Consider the following 10,758-nt stretch of genomic DNA (forward strand, 5'->3'; position numbering starts at 1 on the left):
GTCGAAACTCCTTTTGTAATCATTCGAATTCGACATAGTGAATTTTCTTCTCCTCTGCCCGTGATTTTTTCCCTTAAGGGTTTTCACGTAAAATCTGTGTGTGTTCTTCTTCTTTTTTAACAGCTTTCATATGGACCCTTTTCCAATTTTATTTAACAACAGACCATCTTCTCCTTTCCCATTTTTCTTCCATTCCTTCTCGCTCCACTAATCTTCATGACAAAATAATTATTAAATCTTTTTAATTAAATTTGCAAAAATAAATTTCATAACGGTTAAATTATTTTCTAAGTATCATAAAACTCAAAAACATGTGTCTACATGCCTTTCACAAATTACAAAAATTTTTTGGTTCTCCAAGTCTTAACAAATGTATCTAAACTTATAGTTTTTAGGCTAAGTCTCGAGATCCAATAATGTAAGTCTTAAGACTTTGCAAGTTAATAGTCAAAGTTCTATTTAGAGAGATTAGATCTTGAGACTCGCCATTCAAATCTTGAGCCTGACAATAATGTCTCACAATTTAAGCTTGCAAGTCTCGAGACTAGTAAAGTCAATAGCCAAAGTTCCATTTTAAGGAGCATATTCTCGAGACGTGTTCATCAAGGATCGAGACTTGTACAAAAAATCTTGAGATCATCTTATGAGTCTCGAGACTTAATTTTTTCTAACAGTTATTTTTAACTAAATCTCAAGACTTAACCATGTAGAATGCATTTAATGCACAAAATCAATGCTCCCAACAACTAGAAACTTCCTCCAATTAACTCCAAATCTTTCCAAAAGATCACTCAAATGGACAAAAATAAGCTTACAAAGTTTTTTGTGCAAAAATCCAAATCTTTCATTATTATACTATCTTTTTTGTAAAGACATTAGTAAGTTTATTTGTTATTCTTTCTTTTTAATATTTAATTGTATTTGTGAAAGTTAAAAATTGTAAATGTACTTTTGAGATGTATTTATTCTCTCAATTTGTGAGACATTACTAATCATTCGAAACTAGAAAATAATGTATCGTAAAAGTTATGCCTTCTTCTTAAGGAAAATCCTTGATAAGAAAATCCTTAGTTATGATAAACTAAGCTAGTGGAAGTGCACAATTGAAGTCGAAACAATCTAAATTCTTGGTATTTTTGTTTTGAGCCTTCATTTTTAAAAAAAATTAAATACTAATTCACCCTTGTTGGGATAATTTGAATAATTATCAACATCAAGCATAGGATGGTAAATACAATTTATCCATTAAATGGTACAAATGCAACCGTATCTATTCACAACATTTACATTTCACACCCACATGACTTAAATAACCATGCATATCTACAGTTTAGATAGACCATTTTTTTTTTTGGTCAATAACTTTCTTTCTCTGCTATAGAACAGATTAATTCATTTATAGTACCCTCATTACAACTTTGCCAGTTGTTTGAATGCCCATTGCAGCAAGTTTCACTATAGTGCGGCTATTATATAACCTGTCCAAGTCACAGAAAAACTGATTAACAAAAGTTTAATTCATTAGATTAGAAACTAAATACGGACATGGTTAAAGCCTAGCACACCGTGTTTAATTCTCGACTCTAAATCTAGTGGCACCTAAGAAGATCTGTCGGGTACCAATCTTTCCATAACCTAAATATATACAACTTTGCAGTAAAAAGAAAAGATTTCTAAGCTATTGATGGTTTGATAGTAAAGGCAAACTTAGAGATCCCAGTTTTATGCTGTAGTATAATAGGTGATAATTTTGTTCAAACAGTACTTCAATAAATTGCGTGAATTTAACTCGCAAGATAACTAATCAAATGTTTCTGCAAGAAGTTTACGTGGTTTATATATAAAAGGCATAGTTGTTTCAACAAATAACAATACTTGCTAAGGTATAAAAAATAGTACAGATGTGTAGGTGTGAGGAGCCATTTATATCTTTCACCTGCTACAAATCAAAGCAGGTGCCATAAATTATCAGAACTGGTTTAATCATCCATGCCAATTGTATATTGGACTTTGATCTTCCTAAAAGAGAATCTATAAGCATTGCTACTAGGATCAAGGTTCAACGATGTACAGAAAGTTTACACAAGCCTATCCTCTCAAAAAAATAAGGACAAGCATGCCATTCTTTTTTTACGTTGAGGGAATGGAATGCGATTTACAAGTACACAAAACAAAGAAGGAACAGCAGAACGTACCCAGCCAATGTAAATCCCCAAGTTGACAACACATAGAACATCTTTCCAGCATGCCAAATGCTCAAAACCTTCTCCAATTTGCTGACACCTTCTAATGCTTTCAGCATAGCTGCTTATAAATCTCATCATAGTAAGCAAATGCTACATGATACTCACAATTGGTTAGAAGAATAGGGCAAGAGGCATGCTAATTAGTTACAAACTCAATGGAAATCAATGCTATCTGCTGAAATTCATCAGCAAGTCTCAAAATAGGCAACATACTCGTAAAACAAAAAACAACTTTTCAAGTGTCTAAACACTAAGGTTACCAAACATGTAAAATGGAAGACACATCTGGAAATTGAACACATAATTACAGTATGAAGCAAACTTACTTTTCTGCAGTTCTTCTGGGGTCATAGTCTGCAATATCAGGATCACAAAACAAACATAAGAACACGGTAAATATAGTAAATTACGAATGGAAAAAAGCCAAACAAGTAGCTAAAAACCTGAGCTTTAGGGTTCGACAAAAGGCATTTTGCCATAAAGTTAGCAACACCATCCACAACATGCTCTTCGCTAACAACAACGTAATTCTCATCATCAATTCCACTCCACTCTTCAACATTGCTTGGAACCATTTCATCAGTTACCCATACCCACCAACTTGGTTCTTGTTGGTCAACGTTAATCAGAACTTCAGCTGAATGTACATCATCTCCTAATTAAGCAAAAAACAGATTACCTGATCAATCAATGCATACATTCCTCATACAAAAGGAGAAATTTACCCCACCAGATGAGGTCATAATTTATAAGTCCAATTATGAATTCCTAAACATTGACAGGTGCAAATAGTTTATATAAAAATGATGAGAAAAGTAGCATTACTCTGCCATAATTTATTCTATTAAACAATTACAATTAAATGAAGAGATTTAGTATATAAGAACCTGTAGCTTCCTTGAATGGAAACTCAATTTTAATATCGGATTCATTAAGAGATTTGAGTCGGGTCAAAAAGTCTCTAGAATCTACGGTAGATACCAACCGAGCATAGAGCTGCAATTAATTTCAGAAATCAGAACGAAAAAAAAATTAACACACACAGAGAAAAAAAAACCTAAAAGATTGAAATTTACATACGTTAGGAGGACAATCGTTTAACAGAACAGGAGATTCAGATAAATTATTGAGAAGTTTGAGGTTCTGTTCCAGTTGATTCCTTAAACGCCGATTTTCGGATTTTAGGGTTTCCAATTCTTTTTGAAGCTCGGAATTGTGAAGAGTGTGGGGAGCATCATGGGGATGGTGGAGGTGGTGGCTACATTCCAAGGCGGTCCATGCGACGTCGGCGACTTCGAGGACGGTCTTGGCAACTTCCACAGCTTCATGGCCGCCCATTGATAAAGGTAAAAAATGGAACTTTTCTTCGGGGACTTGAGATATGGGGGGAGAGAGGGGTTGGATGTTGTCGTTTTCACCTTTACGTGTCCAAAATTGCCGTTTCTGCTAAGACCGTCAACCAGTTTCGTTTAAAGCGCTGTTACTAGCTTTGAGTCTCTCGGACACAACACCCAATACATTTCACTTTTGCTTCTGATTTTTCATTCTTCTATAATTGAATTTGTTCGTTTTTCACTTGAAAATAGTAAATTTTTTATTATTTATTAGTTAAAAGTCTTCTCTCCTTTGAAATTTAATAAATTAATTTTTTTTAAATTAAAGTAATTTAATTCTTATAAAGTAAGCAATTAAGAATAATTAATCATTGAAATTAATGTATTTCATTAATTATACGTAATTTAAATTGAAATGATAATAAATTTAACTCTCAATATTTATATATTTTGTTAATTTGATCTTAATTCTAAAAAAACTAATAAATTTAGCCTTAACATTTAATATCGTAAGCTAATTTTTTTAAATCATGACCAAATTGATAGAATGTATAAATTGTGATGTCTAATTTCGTTCTTATACTAGTCAAATTTATGTAAAATTAAGGGAAAAACATTAAAGTTGTGATTAATTTTCTTTAGTTGTTCGCTTTCAAAATTTATGGGATTAAATTACTCTAATTTTTTTCAGAAAAACTAATTTGCTCAATATTGAAATTGAGAGGACGTACAAAAGTCTTTTTACCTATTTATTATTGTGTGTTTTTAAAAGTTTTTTATTATTATTTAAACCTTTCTACATTATATTGAGATGGGAAAAAAGACATGTAGGTCATGATGTAGTAACAATAGAGCATTCTCTTGGAGCTGAGTTTGTTGTAATATGGAAATTAATTTACATGACAATAGAAGCATTTCTTGTTTAAAAGATTTTGGTTTTTATCATGTTAGTCAAATTGAGAATTTTACTTTCGTTTCATTTCTCATGAGATAAAGCGACAATGATACTAAAAGATGTAGCATTAGTGAAAAAAATTTTAATAGACAAGTGTACAATAATGAGAAATTTTGAGTTTAATTAATGTAAGTCCTTGTTGCAATGTTTGGAATAAGTACTCAATATGCTTTTGATTAGAAAGGGTTTTAAGTTAAATTAGACTAATTGAAAAGGTGATTTGGCATCTCCCACAGAATGTCACACCATAAGTATTCAACATAATGCTAGAGCTTGTGTACTTTGATTGATTGAAGGTGTCCTAATGCTAGGAAAGTTTGGCTACTTAGTACATACAATGTTACTCCAGCCTTAATAGAAGTACTCCCCATAGCATTAACATTTATCAGATCAGTGATGGTAGTGGAATAACTGGCTGCAATTCCAGCTAAAGTATCCATAGCCTTCACCACATAGGATAGATAAATGGCAGGCAGTCCATTATCGGTCCCATTAAAACAAGTACAGGGCAAAGGAACGACAAGGTTCTTCCCCACAGCAAGAACAGAAGGATCAGAAATGGAGTTAGCCTCCTTAATCTCATCAGCTGACACCAAACCAGCATAAATCGAGTCAGCAATGGATGAAAGCGTGTCCTGTGGGCAATAAACTTTTCTTGTAGAGTTTCGGATAAGCTTTGTTTGTGAGCCACAGAAAAAAAATCAAGCTGAAAGCCGTGACATATAAAAACCAACATGAAATATACTAAGTAAATAAAAATAAAATAAAATCCTGGAAAAGCAGAAAAAAGAGAATGGCCTCCTCAGTCTGGTGCCTCTACATTTCACCATGTTTGAAAAAGAAAGGTGTATCAGACGAGCACTGCTATTGCTACGTACACTCTTTTGTGTATACTTTTTTTTATTTTGGGTTACCCCATTGATTTCATGATAATATGTTGACCAGGAGGAGGAGGATTACTACATTTTCCCCTAAATAGTAATACCAAGAGAGTGCAGCGCCTGCAAATGCAACTGCAAAATCAAGAATTAATGAAGGAAGACGACGGCCATGCAACTTCAACAAGAAGAAGACAATTTATACTTCACGCGCCTCTTATTGCTTTTTCTTTTCCCCAATTAATTATGTCTACTGCTATTGCAATCGCAGAGATTGGTAACTCTGTTCATTATATTACTTGTTTCTTTTTTCAATTTTAATTTGTTCTCAGTTTTGATCTTATCTTGTTTCTCTCTCTTTCAGATGTGCCACAAGATTTCCGAGTTTATACTGATGAAGTGAATAAGTTCAAGATTTTTATTCCGCAAGGTCAGTGACTCTTTCCTATATCCATTTCAATGTTTGTAAAATGAAATGATTACTTGTTGCTGTTGTAGATTGGCAAGTGGGAGCTGGTGAGCCCAATAATTTCAAGTCCATTACTGCTTTCTATCCAGAAGAAGAAGCCAACTCAAATGGTAATGAATGCTAATCTCGCTCACATGCACTCATTTCCTAAATCCATTTCTAGGTTTGCGATTGCATATGCAACAAACTAAAATTGATTGCTTCAGTTAGCGTTGCCATCACGGGGCTTGGTCCCGATTTTACTCGAATGGAATCCTTCGGTAAAGTTGATGCTTTTGCAGACACTCTGGTACGGTTTTTCTTTTCTTCTTTTTTTTAGTTATGGAGCTTTTGCTTAACTATGCATTGTTAACTGCTTTTTTCCGTTAGGTTAGTGGACTGGACAGAAGTTGGCAAAGGCCCCCTGGTGTGGCTGCAAAACTCATTGACTGCAAAGCATCTAATGGTATATATATATTACTATTATTATTGCAAGACCATCCTCTTCCTCCACCATGAAAGCATACTTATTCCATTCCAATGAAGTTTAGTAGGATGATGATAAGAAAAAGAAAACTTATTTTAAAAAAGAGAAATTAAAAAAGATCATTTCATGTGAAGAAAAAAATTAGGGGGTAAAATTTCAGAGATCAAATTTTTAACTACACTTTGTTTCTCTACTTGATTAATTAACTTGTTTTGCTTATCCGTTTATCAGGCTTCTATTATATTGAGTATACACTGCAAAATCCAGGAGAAAGTAGAAGACATTTGTTTTCAGCTATTGGAATGGCATCCAATGGTTGGTATAACAGACTATATACTGTCACTGGACAGGTGAGCTTGCATCAATTATAACACATACATACATACATACGATTCAGTTGCTTCCATACCTTCGCTGATCATTTGTTCCTATATACACATGTATGTACGTGTGTTTATATGTGTCATTTTCCGCAAGCAGTTTGTGGAAGAAGAAGCAGAGAAATATGGTTCAAGAATTCAGAAGGTTGGTAGCTTTAATCAAACTATATAGAATGCTACAAGTTTTTAAATCTTCAGTATCTGGTGCATGGTTAACCCAAAACTAACCTTGGTGCAGCAACATGATGATTATTGTTGTTTTTACCATAATATAATAATATAAAATTGATGATCTCGTGCCTTAATTTCGTCTTTCAGGCAGTATCATCCTTCAGATTTATTTGACGCAACTCTTGCTGGAAACCAAGCCACTCTTTATTTATTTCTACAGAGAGATCCTCTAAAAGTCGGGATATATCAGCCATTTATAAGTCATATTTTGAGAGAGAAAGCTTACATGATCAGGCATTGTCACCGTAAGAGATTTGATCAATTAGTACTTTTCTTACCGTACGAGATTTGATAAATTTTTTTGTCAAACCAAAAGAACTTCTTTTCGGTAAGAAATCACATCAATTCAATTCTAAGAACACGTTATCATACCAAATACTACCCTAAAACATTGATTCCATATTTTTTATTTGATACTTGAACTTGATTTTAATGTTTAATTCGATACTTGATTTTTTATTTGATACTTGAACTTGATTTTAATGTTTAATTCGATACTTGAGTTTGACTTGACTTCAATGTATTTTAACTAAAGTACACGTCAAAAGTTTATTAGATCACATAATGTCATTTGGTTTGGAAACCAAATTGAACCTTGAAATCAATCTCAGTTACCAAATTATGAAGAAAAAAAAAACTCAAATACCAAATTAAGTCTTGAAGTCAAACACGGATACCAAATTTCCCTAGTGGAATTTTAAGCTCTGCTTAAAAAATTGAAAAGATGAGAAATTGGAAGGGTGAAAAATAAAAAGACAGAAAATATAAACTTTTTTCCATATTTGATGAGAAAAGAGTATACATGTTGGATTTCAAACAAGATATTTAGCACCTACTGTCCAGTTTGTTTTTAATTAAAAGCTTTAAAAGATCAATCCTATGTCTTAAAAACTTCTGTAACCAATATATTTGATATTACATTTTTAAGCAACATCCTCCGGTGAACCAGTAAGACCAGACCCGATAGGTTCAAAACTAGCTATTCTCTTATGCTGTTCCCCACTAGTATTGTAGCAATAACAAAGACTAGACCTAGCAAAAATTTAATGAACAGAAAAGAAGGCTACTCCCCATTAATTGCACTGAATGAGTAGAAATCAAGTAAATTAACTTACTAGTGCAATTTGAAAGCTCACGGCACATACTGTAATGCAATCATGGCCAAAGTTACATCAATACACAACTGGGACAGGTCAAAAAGTAAGAAACCTTCGAAACAAGGAGGAGCAAACTTACAAGGAGAAGGGTGGGATTAATTTGATAAGCAAAAAAATCATAAATGCAGTAGGAATGGCAGCAGTCGAATTCACCAAAGTCGACGCATCAGATGTACTTCCCATAGGGGCACCTGCTGGGGCAAGTCCAGGAAGTGACCCAGTAGATGGCACTGTCTTAGGCACAGTTGTTGTGGAACCACCATCTGACTGGGGTGCAGGTGCTGGGGCGAAAGCCGAATCCCGTGTTACATGAGTAGGTGGGGCTAGAAGGGGAGGAAATTGCTGTGGTCCTGCATTATTTAATGGGAATTTAAAATCAGTCAAGAAGCATTCTATGACCATCTGGAAATATTTGTGAAATCAAAACATGAAACTGCTCATGTTCAGCTCCTCAAGATTTGAAGCCATAAATGTTGTCATAGAAGCTGAAACTTTCATTTCTTTTAAAAAAGCCCCAGCATTGAAGATAACAAACTGATGAATAAATAAATCATTATTTGTATCTGTAGATGCTAGACAAAAAAATATCTGATAATCAACACCAGATAAGAACTTCACATTGTATTAGATTGGGGGGAAGTCCAAATCTGTGAGTCACCCTAAAACTAAACAATTTCTTGTCTTGTTGCGTTTTGGAATCACTGTAAAACTCATACCTGGACATCGGGGTTGAAGAGATGATGACAACCTGCAGAACACAGACACGGTTTAACACAGATGATTTCTCGAACCGTCAATAAAAGCAAGTAAAAGCTGTAGCATACCAAGTGATAATGGTTCCATTAGCATAACCACCATAAGCACAAGAAGTAACATTGCATCCAGCACTACTTTGTTGCACTGTAACATTCCCCAGCTTAAGATTGCTGCTTTTACATTGCATGCTTGAACAAGAAACAGCTAACGAAGACGGCATACAATACAGACTGTACGGTACAATCAGTACTGTTAGATTTAGGGAAAAAGAATAATCACAAGCAGTAAAGTCAATCATACAACTAATAAGCTAAGAAAAAGCTCGATTACTTGCGACTCCCGGGCCCACAACTGCACTGGACACAGTGGCTGGCAGTAATTGCATAGCTCCCATTAGGAACAATCAATCCATAATCTGAGGCATATCTAGGAAAATTTGAAGCACAAGCTGCAAGAACCCAAACAAACAACACTTAACTTCCATTGCCCTCAGGAAACAGACATAAACAAAGCAAAAGCATAAAAATATACTACTCAATTCCACCGACTTGAACTCATCAATGCAAAAACTGTAAAACTACAAAAAGGTTATATATAGCAATACCATTTGCAGCAATTATATAAAAGCCTAATCCTAGTATCCTAGGCTACTATGTACGCAAGACAAAAACATAGAGAAAGAAGGCACTAGCTTAAAATGATTAGAGCATTGCAGAATTCACCAAAACAAGGCAATGGAAAAGTACCTGATAAAGGAACAGCTAGAATATCACCGGCCTTAATAGAAGTACTCCCCATAGCATTAACATTCATCAAATCAGTGATGGTAGTGGAATAACTGGCTGCAATTCCAGCTAAAGTATCCACAGCCTTCACCACATAGGATAGATAAATGGCGGGCAGTTCATTATCAGTCCCATTAAAACAAGTACAGGGCAAAGGAACGACAAGGTTCTCCCCCACATCAAGAACAGAAGGATCAGAAATGGAGTTAGCCTCCTTAATCTGATCAGCTGACACCAAACCAGCATAAATCGAGTCAGCAATTGATGAAAGTGTGTCCTGTGGGCGAGTTTTGTACTTAGTGGAAACGGATTTTCGAATTCCATCAACGCAGGAACAGAGGATAGGTATCTTGAGGAAGAGGTTGGAAGGAAGGATGTGGTTTTCGACGTCAGGGTAAGAGATATCGATGGCGTTAGATGTTAGAATGGAAATGGGGTCAACCTGGAAGAGGGAAGCAACCTCCGCCACTTTCAAATCAGTGTAGAGAGTGTATCCCAGCAAGGCGTTGCAGGAATCGGAGTTTGAACAGGGTTCGATGGTTGATTTTGAAGTTACCAAAGCTACATTAGAGAAAATCATGAAGCATAGGGCAAAATAGGAGGAGAAAAAAGTGGGATTTCGGTTAGGCATTGCAAGGTTGCTGGATTCGAGGGGCTTCTTTGCTTGTTCCTCTTCGGTTAAGAGCAGGGTAAAACAGAGTGGTGGAAGAATGTAAAAGAACCGAGTGAGTTTTGCTTTGCTACTCAAAGTCACAAGATGGGGTTCTTTCCTTCAGTATGAAACGAGAATTTCGAACAAATAAAAGAAGTTATTGATCCAATCTAAGGATGGAATGGGGTGGAGTTGAAGGTTGCTAGGGTTTGTTCAGCTGGGTTTTAAGTTTTACCCTCCACTTTCAACAAAAACAGCACCACTCTTTAAACTTGAGAAAAAGAAAGAGTTACACTCAACAATGTAGCAACTTGAAGGTAAGTTTCATAGTGTTCGGGTTTGGGTTTCTTTGGCGTAAAATGGCTGACAGGAAAGACGAAGTAGAGAGAGAGTGTGGGCGCGTGGAGTTGAAGGGGACAAATTTGGAATGAAGTGAACACACACAACAC

General features: G+C 34.9%; 3 protein-coding genes across 4 annotated transcripts; 1 reads left to right on the forward strand and 2 right to left on the reverse strand.

Moving 5' to 3' along the window:
- Positions 1-1,222: 1,222 nt before the first annotated feature.
- On the reverse strand, positions 1,223-3,824 carry LOC121229432 (uncharacterized). Of its 2 annotated transcripts, XM_041113745.1 has the most exons (6): positions 3,327-3,824; positions 3,134-3,242; positions 2,690-2,901; positions 2,573-2,600; positions 2,196-2,304; positions 1,223-1,478 (listed from the first exon to the last, which is right to left on the reverse strand). In XM_041113745.1, the coding sequence occupies exons 1-6, from the start codon at positions 3,582-3,584 to the stop codon at positions 1,397-1,399; spliced, it is 798 nt and encodes a 265-aa protein (XP_040969679.1). In that variant the 5' UTR covers positions 3,585-3,824; the 3' UTR covers positions 1,223-1,396. The 2 variants fall into 2 exon arrangements, with proteins under 2 accessions (XP_040969679.1, XP_040969685.1); XM_041113751.1 differs by lacking the exon at positions 1,223-1,478 and having other exon boundaries at positions 2,196-2,336; positions 3,327-3,794.
- A 993-nt stretch (positions 3,825-4,817) lies between these two features.
- On the forward strand, positions 4,818-7,418 carry LOC107922286 (psbP domain-containing protein 3, chloroplastic). The gene is made up of 9 exons (XM_016852253.2): positions 4,818-5,380; positions 5,481-5,690; positions 5,778-5,843; positions 5,912-5,992; positions 6,089-6,171; positions 6,252-6,327; positions 6,580-6,698; positions 6,829-6,873; positions 7,047-7,418. Exons 1-9 carry the CDS (start codon positions 5,329-5,331, stop codon positions 7,071-7,073), a joined length of 759 nt encoding a protein of 252 aa, XP_016707742.2. The 5' UTR covers positions 4,818-5,328; the 3' UTR covers positions 7,074-7,418.
- A 423-nt stretch (positions 7,419-7,841) lies between these two features.
- LOC121229434 (lysM domain-containing GPI-anchored protein 1) lies at positions 7,842-10,758 on the reverse strand. Its single transcript, XM_041113758.1, has 6 exons — positions 9,619-10,758; positions 9,203-9,320; positions 8,941-9,102; positions 8,833-8,864; positions 8,196-8,466; positions 7,842-7,991 (listed from the first exon to the last, which is right to left on the reverse strand). The coding sequence occupies exons 1-6, from the start codon at positions 10,286-10,288 to the stop codon at positions 7,883-7,885; spliced, it is 1,362 nt and encodes a 453-aa protein (XP_040969692.1). The 5' UTR covers positions 10,289-10,758; the 3' UTR covers positions 7,842-7,882.

This window comes from Gossypium hirsutum, chromosome A01 (assembly GCF_007990345.1).
Source record: "Gossypium hirsutum isolate 1008001.06 chromosome A01, Gossypium_hirsutum_v2.1, whole genome shotgun sequence".
Classification (NCBI taxonomy): domain Eukaryota; kingdom Viridiplantae; phylum Streptophyta; class Magnoliopsida; order Malvales; family Malvaceae; genus Gossypium; species Gossypium hirsutum.